Here is a 15,916-nt window from a genome sequence, read left to right on the forward strand (position 1 = left end):
GTGGAAGCTTGGACCTTGGGTCTCATTTTTATCGAGTATGTGAGCTGAAGAGAGCGACATAGAAGTTACTGAGTAAACATGATGGTACTACCTCTGCACAAGTAATTTTTTTCCAAATTTCAACCCCTTATTTACATATTCAAAGGATTTAATGGCAAGAAAGAGTCTCACTGTTCACCCCTGACATTCATTAACATTGTCATTTTCCCACTATCAATATCCTGCAGGTTATGATTAGATTCCCTACAGTGTGGAAACAGGCCCTTCATCCCAACAAGTCCACACTGACCCTCCAAAGAGTAACCCACCCAGACCCATTTCCCTCTGACTAATGCACCTAACTCTATGGGCAATTTAGCATGGCCAATTCACCTAACTTGCACATCTTTGGACTGTGGGAGGAAACCCACGCAGACATAGTGAGAACGTGCAAGTCCACACAGACAGTCACCCGAGGCTAGAATTGAACCTGGGACCCTGGTGCTGTGAGGCAGCAGTGCTGACCACTAAACCACCGTGCCCACAAACCTTAGGGTCCATGGATTTTTACACTTTTTAAAATCATGTTTCTGTTAGCTTATCAGCATGTCCAACTATATTAATCAAAGTACCTCACTCTAGCTACACAATAAATCAGTGATGTTAGTTCCCATTATCTCTTTAGTTGTACGTTTTACTTAATGTTATTCTAATGTCACAGTTAGATATTTATTGCTAACTCTGCTACAGTGATCTTCCATTCCAGACTAACCTATCATGGTAGATATTTAGCTATTCCATCTATTACAATAGTCTCTTGCCTCAAGCTGACTCTACTAACTATTAATTAGATATTTTAAATATCTAAATATTTATGGTCCATTATGGTCCCAAATATTTATGGTCCCAATCCTGTAATAATAAAACTTAACAGGGAAACTTGCTTTATTATTTGTGTTATCTCATCTCACCATAGTGACCTTTCAGCCTTAACCTTACTCTGCTAATTGGTGTCAGAGCATTCCACTATTCTTATCCCATCCTGCCTTCCACAGACCACAGGTTGCCAGTGGTCTTCATGCTTTAACCCTTCCCATGCTTTCATGTTCTTTATTTTCCATAATCCCTGGCACTGTGAGGCTGCAATGCTAACCACTGAGCCACCATGTTGCCCCAAACTTAAATGGATGAGCCATCTAAGTACTGTAGTTACAAGAGTATGTCAAAGGCTGGGAATTCTTCAACACTTGTCTGGATAGGCACGACTTCAACAAATTCAAGTCATGCAACACCATCTAGAACAAAACAGTCTGTTTAAACATTCACTCTCTCCACTACAGATGGCTGGTACATTCAGTGTGTATTATATACAAGTTGTACTGCAGCAATGCATCAAAGCTGCATCACCAGCACTTTCCAAAGCCTTGACTCTATTACCTCAAAGGACAAAGGGGTAGGCACGTAAGAATACCACCATTATGAAGTTCCATGCTGAACCGCACATCAGCCTTTTTGGGAACTATGTTCCTTGTCTGTTGTTGGGTCAAAAGCTTGGAATTCCCCTCCTAATAGTACAGTGGCTGCATTTGCACTAGATGGATTGTAGCAGTTTAAGGAAATGCCTCACCAATGCTTTCTCAAGCACAATTAGAAATGAACAACAAATTCTAGCCTCATCAGTGAAACACACTTCCTATGAAGAAGTAAAAAAAAATTTCCCAGGCATGTACACTATATAATGTTTTTTTTGGGGGGGGCATATATTTTATTATCAACAAATTGCTGGCTCATAATGAGCATATGCTTCTGGCCTACCATTTAGAAAGATTATAAAGATGATATACGCCAAAAAATAGGCAGTGCACAGCTGAGTTTTTGGGTCCATGTAGTTCTGTATAGAAGGGAGAGATAACTAAAGAGCAGCTCAGTACAGGCAGTCTATGTGCCTCTCAAACTGTAGGTCACATATTCACTGTATTTGGGAAGTTGCATGATGCTCGAAATTGCAGGGAAAGGAGAGAGAATAAATGTAACAATATGAGGTAATCCATATATTACAACAGTGCATTGATAATTCTTAAACTATATTGCCTGTGTGAATCGAATTGTCAAATTCTGCCTATGACCACTGTGAACTGAGAAAATCCACCATAAAACTTTATACTGTTATTAAGAAACAGGATAGGCTATACTGGTGTTGATGGAATCAACATATTTCTGCTTAATTCTGATAAAGTACAAAACTGATTCTGCATGCTACAAATATGATGCTGCTATGTTCCAAACAAATCTGTAGAGATGAACAAATTCCTTTCTTTTCACTCCTGAGGTTGGTATGACATAGTTTTGAATTTTTAAACAGATGTATTTTTTTTCCAAATTCAATATTCACTTGAACATGCATTGGAACTATGAAGAAACAAGCCAGACAGCCCTCTTGAGGTAATAAAAAAGATAATGAGTTAGTTTTATTCTAAATTCACTCAAGTAAGTTATAAAAAGGTAAAACATGCCCTGAATTCCATGTCATTCACACACACTAGAATACACGCAAACCGTGGTACAAGGTACAAGTTGAGTAAAGGTGCAATTGAGAAAAGGTGGAGAAATAATACTTTACAATGTTGATACCAGAGTTCTGGTAAGAGGATGGAAATTGTGGCTAAGCTAGTCTAGTGGTTATGTTGGATGTAGTTACACAGAGTAGATTTCCATGCTTTGAAGATTTTGGTTTCTCTAAGAGTAGATCAGTTCTGCAGACCCAAGCTCAGTGCTTTGAAAGAGGAAGAACATAAGAAAATAAGAAATTGGAGTGAAAGTGGACCATTTGGCATCTTGAGTCTGCCCTGCCATTCAACAGGATCATGGCTGATCTGCTACAGGCTTGAAATCCTCAATTGTGCCAGCACTACATAGCCCTCAACTGCCTGATATATGAAATCTTTGTCTACCTCCCCTTGAAGTAGTTCCAGAGACTGAGCCTCCACAATGCCTTGTCTCCCAGCAGGTAGTCATTCACTACCTACTGGAAGTCAAAATTCTTTTGCATCCCCATTTTAAATGAGTGCCTCCTTATTCTGTAACTATGACCCCTAAATCAAGATTCCTTCACCAGTGGAGAAATTTTCTTAACAGCTAGTCTGCCAAGCCTCATTAGAAACTTGTGCATTTCAATAAGATCACCATGCATTCTTTTAAATTCTAACAAATAAAGGTTTAACCTGTTCGACCATTCTTGATAAATCAACCCCTTCATCTCAGCAATCAATCTAGTAAATCTCTTTTGAACTGCCTTCATTGTCAGTACATCTCTTCTTAAATACAAGGACCAAAACTTTACATAATACTTCAGCTGTCACCTCACCACACCTTGTCATGCCGTAAGAAGGCTTCCCTACTTTTAAATTTCAAAATTATTACAGTAAAGTCCAAATTTCCACCTGCCTTTCAATTACTTGTTGCACTTGCATGCTAACCTTTGTGTTTCATGCTTAAGAACACTAGATCCCTCTGTGCTGCACTCTGTTGGAGTCTCTCACCATTTAAATAATAGTCTGCCTTTCAATGCTTGCTACAAAGTGACTTCACACTTTGCTACACTAAACTCCATCAAACCTTTTTTTGTTCTCTCAGTCAACCTCTCTGTAGCCCCTTACATATTAATTATGTCTTTATCAGAACATGCTGTCCCAACTATTTTTGTATTATCAGCAAATTTGGAAACATCACAGTCTGTCCCTTTCTTGACATAAATAAGTAATCCAGTAGGACTGACTGCTGTGGCACTCCACTGGTTATATGTTTCCAATCAGGAAAGGACCCATTAAATGCACTGTCTGCTGTGTGCTGTCTAACCATCAATCCACACTAATATATTACCCCCAATACGGTGAGCTGTGACACTCTCCCTGTTGTTACCAGGTGTTAGTTTTTTTTTACTGTAGCTAAAACCATAAACTTACAATCATGGCTTCTCACACGGGGTTATTTCGATGTGTGGTTATTGTCCAATAGCCGACAATGTGGATGAGTGTCAATCATCCATTGTCAGAGTTCCCTTGTTAATCTTTGACATGGATAGGTGCGTTTCAATCCTCCTTTTGGCTTAATGAGTTTTGGCAATACTCGTTAGGAAGGATAGTGCCTCAGCAATATATGAAGGTCTGAATATGAGCAGTACTTCTGATTTGATGAACTTTAATCTTTAGGTAATGATACTTGGATAGCTTTTTTAGAGTGTGGTAGAGAGTTTCAACCACGTTGTTTAGAAACTCCATTGTAAGTTCCTGTTGAGCCTTGGGTACTTCCAGGTTAGGTGACACTAGTGGCCATTTTGAAATGTCTCAGGTTGATTTTAAGGTTTTTAAGTTAGTTGAGATTAAAGATGAATAGCCCATATTTTATGTCATGACAGTGTGATGCAAGTTAGATTTACAATGTAGCTGTGGTATTAATGCAAAACAATTTTAACCCACATCCATGTGAAGTCATGTGAAACTGGATTTGGAGCCCAACTTGGCAGAAGGAAAATCAGACTTCCTTGTTTGGATTAGTCCAGGTCCTCCCTATTAAACACTAAATCATACAGCAGACTACCAGTCCATATAACAATGCTGATCTTATCATAGAGTCATAGCATCATACAGCACAGAAACAGATCCTTTGGTCCAACCAGTCCATGCCAACTATAATCTCAACCTAAACTAATCCCACCTGCCTGCACTTGGCCCATATCCATCCAAATATTTCTTATTGATGTACTTATCTAAATGTCTTTTAAATTTTGTAACTGTACCTGCATCCACCATTTCCTCTGGAAGTTCATTCCACACACAAACCACTCTCTGTGTAAAAGAAAATTGCCCCTTATGTTTTTTAAAATCTTTCTCCTCTCATCTTAAAAATATGTCCCCTAGTCTCGAAATCCTAGGGGCAAGACATCCGCCATTCACTTTATCTATACCCCTTGTTATTTTTTAAACCTCTTTAAGATAATTTTTCAACTTTCTACGCTCCAATGAAAACAAATCCCAGGCTATCCAGCCTCTCCTTAGAACTCAAATCCTCCATTCCCAGTAATATCCTGGTAGATCTTTTCTGAACCCTCTCCCAATTTAATAATATCCTTCCCATAACGGGGCAACCAGAACTGGACACAGTACTCCAGAAGAGGCCCCATCAACATCCTGTACAATCTCAACATAACATCCCAACTCCAATTATCAAAGGTCTGAGCAATGAAGGCAACTGTGTTAAATGTTTTCTTAACAACCTTATCTATATGTGATGCAAACTTCAGCAAATTATGTACCTGAACACCTAAGTCTCTCTGTTCTACAACACTACCCAAGGCCCTACTTTTAATTGTAGAAGTCTTGACATTGTTTGTTTTACCAAAATGCAATACTTCACATTTGTCCAAATTAAACTCCACCTGCTATTCTTCAGCCTTTTGAGGGTATTGCCTTTGGGCTAAAGAACAAACTACTTTTGGACAGCCCCAACCAGAAAATTGAAGAAAGCAGTCAAATAATGTAAGAAAACAGGATAAGACTGGAAAGTATCATAAAACCATCTTGAAACTCGGGGTCACTGTGATCATTGTCCTCCTTGAAGGATATATTTTTTCATGTGAGAATTCAGAATCTCACTAGCTGATAAGTATAATTGGATATAGCCATACTCCAGATGAAAAGGAAATTAACTGCTTCTGCCCTTAGCCACAATCACCACAACATGGGCCATTCCTCCCTGGGCACAACAGAAAATTCGGAGACCACAAGATAGATTGTCAATGAATTCCGAAGCATCTTCCCTGAAGAAATAACAGGAAATCATTTGCATTCTCTGCCACAGGACTAGCAAGGAACTTAGACATGGATATCCTTTCCACCCCCACAAGATTATTGAGGATCTCAGACTGCAATAATGATTTTAATATTATTTTAAGAACTTCCTTGCTGTACATCCTCCAATGGTTGTTAGGAGATCCTCAACTGGTGAAGAAATACTTTTGCAACGACTCAAAATATCTCATTTTACATCCACATGACAATTGAAATCTGGCTTGACGTCTTCATATGAAATTCCTCTGTCTGTTAACATGGGAAATATTAACTCATTTACTTGAAACACAGTGAGTGTTGATGGACCTGATGACCTTTCCTTGCCCTTCTTTACAAATGTCCTTTTATTATATTGAATTAGTGAGTTGAGGAATGTCATTGAAACATGTTGAATTCATCCTGTAGCAAGGCCAGGCTATATCAATATTTTAATCAGGAATGATACTCTGCCTCTGTTGGTAATGCACACACACTTGAATTTCACTTTGTTTATGTAGAAAAACAAAGACTGTGACTGAAAATGAATACTGTAACCAACCTCAAATAACCCCACCGATGAAGTGATTAGCACCATATGGGAGACATTCTGTTCATACTTGGACAAGCGCTTGCATCGCTGAAGAAGGTTGTAAAGTGTTCTCACAGAGGCATTTCAAATCAAACTTGCAGATAATTAAATTGCCGCCAGTTACGCAGCATTCAGTCAGATGAAAGAAGTCCTTCACTCTTGTTTTCTTCACTGACCTTGTCCAGTTGCACCAAGGCTCTAATTAATTTTTCACTTCTGTTGACAGATTTCATATAAAACACGTGTTGAGATTCCAGCTACTAAGCCAACTGCAATAAAATCTGAAAGCATGCTGTGCATTTAATGCAATGTTTTAGATACTTTTATTAACCTAACCTAATAACTACCTTGATATATGCTGGAAATAACAACACTTCTTTGTGAAATGGTGAGGAATTTTTCCAAGTCTTACATAAAATGTTAGGAAATCATTTTAGTAATTGGAAGAATTCATATTCCAGCACCTGAGAGTGCAAACTTCACATCTGTTGCAGTTGCATTCTGCTCTTCTTCCCTTTCTGTTTCTTATTTTTGGCTCTTGCTGATGTTGCATCCCATTTTTTAAAGCACGTAAGTGTCAATCAGGCCCCTTTGTCTGTCTTTTTGATCCCAAGTTACTCTGTTATATATTATGCATTGAGGAGAAAGTGAGGTCTGCAGATACTGGAGATCAGAGCTGAAAATGTGTTGCTGGAAAAGCACAGCAGGTCAGGCAGCATCCAGGGAACAGGAGAATCGACGTTTCGGGCATAAGCCCTTCTTCAGGAAGGGCTTATGCATTGCCATGCCAACCAACTTCCCACCTGCAAGAACATACAACCCATCTTACACAAAACTGCCTATTGAGGACAGGTCACAACGTTTAATTTAATCCCTCACGGATCTTCTGCTGTCTCAGTGAATTGCAATACCTACCTTCCATCCCCTTCAATAAATCCAGAGTTCTCCCTGATGAGGAATTACCCTTGTCTTGTCACTAAGGACCCCCCAGACCAAGCCACCAAGTCATAACTAGATGATAACTATCACTAGATGAAACTTTCACTGAACCTCTAGGCCATGCAAACTCTATCAACACCTTTTACTTAAAATCCAGCCCTAAAAAGTATTAATATATCTCATAGCAAAGTCAAAGAATTATAGATTGGAAGTTCATATAATTTCTGACTGTCTGATTTTATGATGTCAGCTTTGCACATGACTAACCAGATCTGTATCTCCCTGGTTGTCTGAAACAGATTGTTGCTCAATGAACAGGAATAAATATATTCATAAATTCAGGAAAAAGAGAAGAATAGAAGAAAGGTCTGCAGGGAAGGAGCAGAGGCTCAACAACATCAAAGTTTTTGTGTGAGTCCCAGTTAAGACTACCTGCTAAATTAAGTTAATAGATTAAACCTTCTGAATTTGGTGTTCCCAGCTGGTAAAGCTTTTCATTAAAGTGATTTTTCAAATATACTCTAATATGCATATCATAGGATTGATTTCTTGATTGAAATATCAAAGGCTGCCTTTGCCTTGATAATGCAAATACTACTTCTACTCCACAAGGAACCAGTTATGGTCCATCATCACAATTGTGTTTTCTACTCCCTCTCTAACCTTTCTTCTGACCAATTCAGTAGAAATACATTCTCATCTCTTGCAAAAGGTCCTTCCTCATTAGATTTCCCTTCCTTATCCCATCAAAGTAAATTACTTCAACCCTTCTATTTTTGCTTCTCTTACAAACAGGGTCATTCCTTTCTATCTTTTACAATTTCTCTCTCTCTCTAACTCTCCATTTAAGTCAATGGAAATTAAATTCAAGGGATTTGTACAGTTCACGGTGGAATAAATATTACTAATTTTACACCATCATCCAAGGTCAAAATTACCTCCAAAGTGAAGCAACGTGTTTGGTCCTAATGAGTGTTGATTATGTTAATGATTGTCAAAATTTAAAGAAAGAAATTTGCAAACTATACTCGTGGAATAAAGTGTAAAATAACCTATTAGAAGAAAATGTAGCTTCTTACAAATGTAATTAAAGAAATAAAAGAAAAGCAATGACACATTTACCAGTCATACTGTAGCTGACAGGTTTGATATTCATGCTGGATTCAATGGCTCCAATATTCCATGGAGGTTTTAGTCTCCTGCCAGAGTACAAAGGCATCCACATTCTTTTTTAACATAAAGATGAACAGTTTAGCTGGATTATTGTAACAAATCTTGTATTTATATAAAATTTTTATTATAAACAGTGTAAGGTGCTTCGGAAGAACAATACGAAACAAATACTGTCATATAATTGTCATAACACTAAGTATTCTGGTAGTTCATGTGTAAAGATATACATCAGTTATTCTGAAGATGTATCTCATGAATGGTTTAGCAATGCTCACTGTTGTTTTGGGCTGATATTAGGAGTAAAGCAGGTGAATATTCCACAAGACTACATTCTCTGCCCTGATAAATATGACATACTCATGCAAAACAACAATAGAGAAAACAATACGTGGACAATTGAAATTTGAGCCTAATCCTTTTCATTGTACCCTTGTTTCATTCTTGAAATACGTTATGTAAGTCTTTGGCCTGAAGGATGTTTATTTTGCATTAGTTTGCAGTTGTCCATATTTTCTCAAGGATCATAAAAGGAATGTTGGCAAATGGTAGTTCAATTTTAAAAATGTTTTTTCAAGAGGAAAGAAGAGACTTTTTTCATAAAAGGGATGTATGTCAGCCAATGATGGTTTAAAAACAACATTCCATTGAGTGATATTAAACCTAATAACTATTTTGGTGCCACAAGCTTATTGGAACATCTTAGGTATTTAAAGTGCGATGAAAGCACATCTCCACATTCAGTGCTGTTCCTTCCATTCAATCGTCAGTTCTATTGATTTTTAATTAAAATAGTTTTATAAAACCCAGCAGATGCTCAAAATAGTGTGCATTGCCTTCTTACTGTTCACTGCTTTATCACATCAAAGATGAATATACCAGTACAATTGTCCTAATTTGGAAATTGAAAGTCAGATTTGTATTTGAATTTATATTCTTTTGATAACTTCAATAAAATAGCTTTTCTTTTGTTAAGATAGATTATGTCATTGTCTTCTTCCATGGGACATCACTAGCAAAGCCAGCATTTGCTGCTTATCCTGAATTACCTTTGAATCGAGAGGCTTGATTAGATTAGATTCCCTACAGAATGTCTGGCCATTTCAATGGCAACAAAGAGTGAGCCACATTGCTGTGGATCTATACTCATAGGTAGGAAAGATTAGGTGAGGACGACAGATTATCAATTTTCTCCCTTAAAGGATGTTCATGGACCAGATGGATAAATCTTTATATTCCAGATTTACTTCATTGAATTCAAATTTCACCAGCTGTTGTATCAGGATTTTAATCGATGCATCCAGAGGTTTAGTTTGGGCCTCTGGATTAATCTCTTGGTGGTATTATCACTATGACACTGTCTCCCCTACCAATGTAACTCATGTTTGGAGTCATTTGGAATTATCAGTCTTGCAAACTCTTGAGTTTGAGCAAATGTTTGGTCAATACTATATTAAATTGCGCAGTGGTACACACATATAATAGGTTCACAGGTGTTTCATGAATTGTATCTAAAAAGCTCAGGATGTGGTTGACGCAAGTGAAGGTTTCAAACAGTCTCAATGCTAACTACAGTAGACCACCAATCAACATAAGCAAATAGTCAGCTGAATTATATAGCTGCGGGAATAGATTACAAGTCAGGGAAGTCATGCTCAAACTGACTATTCTCTCAACAGTTAACATCCTGAGTGCTGGTCAACTGGATGCATGAAAATAATTCAAAGGAGTGCCACAAAGCTAGGTCCTAACATTGATAGATTAAGGTATGAGGACAATAATTAAGAAAGAGACAAGGGAAACTTATGGAAGAACTTTTTCATCCCTGGAGATGGTGAGATAGGTGGTGGGCAGGGAAAATAGTTGGACATCTCAACTCTGGTGAGATATTTGCCCTCTTCTCACCACCTCATCAACTAAGTTAAGGGTGGAAATGTCCATTGGGTACTTTTTAAAATATCCATCAATGAATGCCTTTAAGTGGTCAGGTTTCAATTTGCCACTCTTAGATTCCTGCCATTTTACAATGAGAACAGTGCCTGCTTCTTCACTGGGAAATCAGGGTATGATGCCTGCCAGGTTAATGGGAGAGGTTTCAAATATACAATAGGTGAACAAGAAAACACAATGGGTGATGAGGGGATGTCTTATACCCACTATCCATGCTTCTAAGTCCTCTCTTCCTTGACCTCCACCTTACATTAGGCAGAACAGTCACACCTAACCTCTCACTGCTACAACAGCTGAGAAATTAATGGTAACTGACGATCTTTAGGACCCAGAAGCAGATGGCCTCTGATTGGCTAGCAATTTGTGGCACTCCAAAATGCTAGTGTCAAGGCTTATGATGGACCAAGAAACTCATTCATACATTTGTTGGCTTTTAACTGGTTGGTTGGCATGATCAGTTAAATTATCTCAGCAGTGAAGCTGGCGTGCTTCTTGTCTGTCCCATGTTTAATGGCAAAGATAGAGAATTGAACCCTTAAACTTTTGATTTGGAAAGGTGAAGCTGAGCGATAACCTCTGAGGTATCTGAGATAAAGGTAGACTACTGGCCATGAAATATTCAATATTTGGGAAGGCAGAAACATAGGGTGAAATCTTTCCAGGCCTGAACAGGCTACGGTGAGACATTTGGGAGAATCACATCAGCAGTCAAACAAGGCCTTTCCTTTCTCGACGTCAAGAGCAACAAATCAGATTTTCCGACTGATTCTGGATGTGGAGGTGAGATTCTCACTGGTGAGTGGGGATTATCTCTCATTATCTCCCATATTTCTTTGTTCTATTATTGGTTAATCTCTCCTCATTTATATGCACTCTCCCATCTGACAGATAAAAACTTGGTGCCAAGAATTCCTGACATAAAGGTCAGAGGGTACCTGTCAACTTCAACTCACTACTTCCTCCTCTGTATCTCCGTCGTGGACACCTGGCATTAACGTCTCAAGGCACATCCTTATAGGCAATGGTCACTCATGCCCCTTCTCCCTAGATACTGGCATCTGACACATAGCAACTTCTCTGCTTCATCATGACAAATGTCTGGCCCAGTTGCAGTACACTCCTGTCCTTCAGCAATCCTTAGCACTTACCCTGTTGAAAATATTTGGCATTTCTCTGGACTGCACTGAGCTGGGTGGCAACGTTGAACCAGGCTGCCGTGGCCTCTTTTTCTGGTCATGAGGGAAGAGGATGCCCTTCCTCTGCACCATACAGTCCACTAGAATCTGCAAGTCACTGTCTGAAACATGGTTTCCAGTATTGCCTTCTCAGCCGTGACCAGGCTGAATGTCTGCAGCTCAGGACTGCTAATGCTTGTCTGGGGGGTGAAACAGCCTTTGAAAACTGACGCCAGAGCTAAGGGTGCCAGTCCATTCTGAAATATCCGGAGAGTGGTGAATACTTTCAGTTACAGAGTGTGGGAGAATCTGGAAATAAACAGGGGCTGCTTGCCTTTCAAGCAGCAATAAATTGATTGATCAATGTGTTCGACCAACAATTACTAGAAGTGGGTTTCAATTAAGTCCCATCTGGCTTCTTCCACCCGGCACCCTCTGTCATGTTGAAGGTGATGTTCCTCCTGCCCAATATTCTCATCTTCCTCTTCAGAGGACTGCTGCCACTCTCCTAGCTCTTAAGCATCCATCGTATTCTCTCTTTGTCTGGTCCAGTTGTTCTGGGCACAGCAAGCAAATATGATACGCTGCACTCTGTCCAGACTGTACTTCGAGGACCAACAATCAAACTGGCCAAAGCATCAGAACCTGATATTCAGGAGGCGTACTTTCTGCCCAGCTGGAAGAATGGGATGCATTGTACCTATACTCAGTTTCAGTCAGTGGGCGGAGGGAGAGGTTTGGGGGAGGGGTGGTTTGCAGAGCAGACTCATCATGGTTGCACAGAGTAGCCTCATCTCCTAGTAACCATTCTTGGAAAGCATTTGGGCAGGACTGATTCCCAGATTGACTACCTCACAGACTGTAATGATATGTAAATCCTGACCCTGACTGCGCCAAGCCCCTGGACTGTGACCGGAGACTGTGTCTGACTGACTGTGGCAACAACCCCTCTTTGGCTTAACTGAGGACTCTACCATCTCCTCCCCCCTCCCCCCACTCCCAGACCTGGAGCTGAAACTAACCATTTGGCTGAAACACATGCAGTGTATTTGCCGCATAAACTGCTCACACATACTGCAGGTGTGACACTGATGTAGCATGGTGCTACACAGAAACATGTTTAAGGCTTTGTGTGCTCACAGCTGACTCCTACAAAAAACAGCCTGTCATTGTGACTGTGCTAAAAGGCAAAACAAGATGGTAGGACCATGAGCCTGTTGTTTCTGAATGAAGTGGCAAAGAGCACAAAGGCAAAGCAAGGCAGACTTGCTCTCAGCATCCAGGTGGCTGCAAATTGAGTAAACATGAAGAAAGCAAAGAAGAAACCAGAGGTGCACCCTGTTCCCCTGCATGAGATACTGATTCCTGTCCCTGTGTGCAAAATAGCCTGACAACAGCATTAATTTGGGGCAGTCCAAATGGCAGCATTGTGTCAACAGCTATATTCTAAATGAGTCAGAGATGTGCCATGATGATGTGGTGATGCTGGTACATTCCTGATGTCAACTTCAGTGGGCAGGGAGGCGATGTGCTGGCAGTGCTACCCAGGGAGCAGGCTTTAAGGTGTTGGTGATTGTTAGCCAAGAAGGAAGCCCACAGAAGCAAGCAGTGAGCTGGGGCCAGCAGGTTATATCAGGAATTGTTGCTGTATAGTTTATCTTCCTCACATGTCAGAAAAACAAACTGCATATAAGTGAGGGGAAAATAGGTAATAATGAGATGTCAATGATTGCAAGAAGGTCTCCTGCCACTCCCCAACATAATTTTCACCTCGCTGTTCAAACCTTGTTTGGAAAAATCATCTTTCTTTCTCTCAACATTGATTTTAATCATTTGTCAATCTCACTATATTTTCCCATCTGACTCATCATTACCCACATTGGTCTGGGTCTGGGAAAATTCAACCCTGTTCATCTGTTCTTAAAACTGCTTCCAGCTTACGTACAAGTATCTAGGTATGTGTATGTATGCATGTCTATATAAATATAGCTAGATATGCCTGTGTGTGCACAATGTAATTAGCTTAGTGATCTTCATCTGGAAAAATAGGTGGAGATTATAAAAACTTCCAAACTAATGATCTTCCCACTGAAAAGTAATTCATCAATGTCAATTATTAAGGTGTTTTGTATCAACTTGTGTTATCAAATGAAGATGCATAATTGCTTACATTTTTATTTGAACAGTGTGAAATGTCCCAAGGTTTGAATAATTCCCGCACTTTCTGGTAGTAAACTGAGAAATGCCAAGTATGCCTCATATCTTAGAGGATGTGTAAATGTTTTGCAGAGAATCTGTTAAAAAGCTTCTCTTGTCAAGAATACCGTAGCCATGCATGCAGACACATTGCAGACATATGAGTATAGCAATGCTGGTTTCAATAAACTGAAAACAAACTAACTCTGTTATACAATCTGACATAGAACAGATAGCTATCACAAACCTTGTATGCTTGGATAGCTGAGAAACTTTCTGTAAACCAAATAAAAAGTTTTATGGGCTTCAATTTACATTTAACAATCAAGTATGATGTGAAGACTCTTTTACACTCAAAAAGGAAAGTATCTTAATCAATTTTCCCAAAGAATTTCAGTCAAATAAACATCTTTATACAAGTCTGACAAGAGTAATTTTTTTTTCAATTAATGATTTGCAATTCCTTCAAACATTACTCTCGTAGGATAAGTCCAACCTGTAACTTTAAGCAAGACAGCAACAGGGCCTCAATGTTCCATTTAGAAATAATGCCATCACATAATAGATTGATGGGAACATAGTAACAGGAATAAGTCATTCAGCACTTCAAAACTGTCCTGCCATTCAGTCTGATCATCGCTGTTCTGTATGTTGGCTCCACTTACCTATGGGTTCCTTAATCCATGCTTTAGAGTAATCTATCTAATGCTGTGTTGAAATATTCAATTAATCACCACTCTCCCTAATCACTGAGTCTCAAAAACTTCTTGGACAGCAGATTTTCTGATTTCCAGCACAATTTGTATGAAGAAATTACTCCTCTCATCTCAGAATATCCTAAATTTAAATTTAAGATCTGTAATAATAATGGTCTGGATTTCATAATACACAAGTAATTACAGCACTTGTCACTACCCTCAAAAATAGCATTATCATGAGTCTGGAACTAGCTATAGAGAATTTCCAGCATAAATCAGCAAATGTACACTGTGCTCGCCACCAACTCCATTAGGGGATCTGCAATAAAGAGAACATCGCACTGGTCGTGCAGATGCAATGTACGGTAGATTTGAGGTCTGGTGATTACCCAGGCATCAGATTCATGACCCTTAATTTAAAATCATATCCTAGAAGTTGCTGTTTCACTTTTTGTAATAAATTGACAGTATTGCAATCATTGCAACTACAAAACCCAAGTCACTGGTTCATGTATGTCACTAGGTTATTTTTGACCCAAGGTTAATAATTATTTGCTTAACACTGAGACCTGATTCTGATCTGAATATTCTCTGCAGGTGTTTATTGAGAAAGGTGTCAAGTTACTCAAGGTGATTTTCCATTAACCTAGTCTTAACACTTGTTCAAAATTGAATTGCTATCTGAACTGTAGATTAAGGAATCAAATTGGATGCTTCGGCTCAGATGAAGAAACACAGAGATTCAAAGCTAGTATCTATCCTGTACATTGGTCTGCTGTCAAAGGTTCAAACGCAGTCCTGCACAGAATAATCTCAGTTAGAATTTGAAACTCTAAATAAACCAAGTATATTCAATCTTGAATAAAACATTTATCAGGATAACAAGTGTGTTAAACTATTTGGAAACAATTCTGGCTTCTAGTTAGGTGAGCAATGTTATTCATCTGATATGGGGCAATATTTATTTAAGACACTGTGATAGGAAATCACCAGGATAGTAGATCAAAGTAGACTTTTCAGCAGGACAAATCACATAACCACATGTATTATTATCTGGTCATAAAGTACAAGTATTTATATTATATAATAACTGTAAACTATATGATGACTTATAAGTTGAAATGCTTTAAACCACTTTATTAATGAACTGCTTTATGAAATTCACTATCTTGTGTAGGTTGTTTCTATGCAGTGTTGTTGAACTAGCTATGCGTTTTTGTAACAATTTCTGCCTATGACAAAAACATTCTTTCAATAATTCCCTTGTTGATACTGTAGGTTAACTTATCTCAATTGGAATCAGATTCCTAAACAATTATGTGTTTGAAATTTGTTTCAGGAGCGGGTGCCAAAACAGGTTGTATCATACTTAGCACCTATTCAAAACCCGCTCAA

At 38.8% G+C, this 15,916-nt stretch overlaps 1 protein-coding gene across 6 annotated transcripts in view; it reads left to right on the forward strand.

The window, feature by feature from the left end:
• The window catches only part of col8a2 (collagen, type VIII, alpha 2), a 180,027-nt gene that overhangs the window by 47,180 nt on the left and 116,931 nt on the right, over nucleotides 1–15,916 (forward strand). Inside the window, exon 2 of one of the 6 annotated variants that reach the window (XM_087976822.1) lies at nucleotides 7,632–7,743. The exons of the other annotated variants lie outside the window; for them this stretch is intronic. Within the exon in view, the coding sequence (XP_087832948.1) occupies nucleotides 7,643–7,743 (101 nt within the window). The 5' untranslated portion in view covers nucleotides 7,632–7,642. The remainder of the gene's footprint in view (nucleotides 1–7,631; nucleotides 7,744–15,916) is intronic. 6 annotated transcript variants of the gene reach the window in all.

The sequence above is a fragment of the Chiloscyllium plagiosum genome, unplaced genomic scaffold (assembly GCF_037043375.1).
Source record: "Chiloscyllium plagiosum isolate Xiang-an unplaced genomic scaffold, Cpla_swu_hap1 HiC_scaffold_30, whole genome shotgun sequence".
Classification (NCBI taxonomy): Eukaryota; Metazoa; Chordata; class Chondrichthyes; order Orectolobiformes; family Hemiscylliidae; genus Chiloscyllium; species Chiloscyllium plagiosum.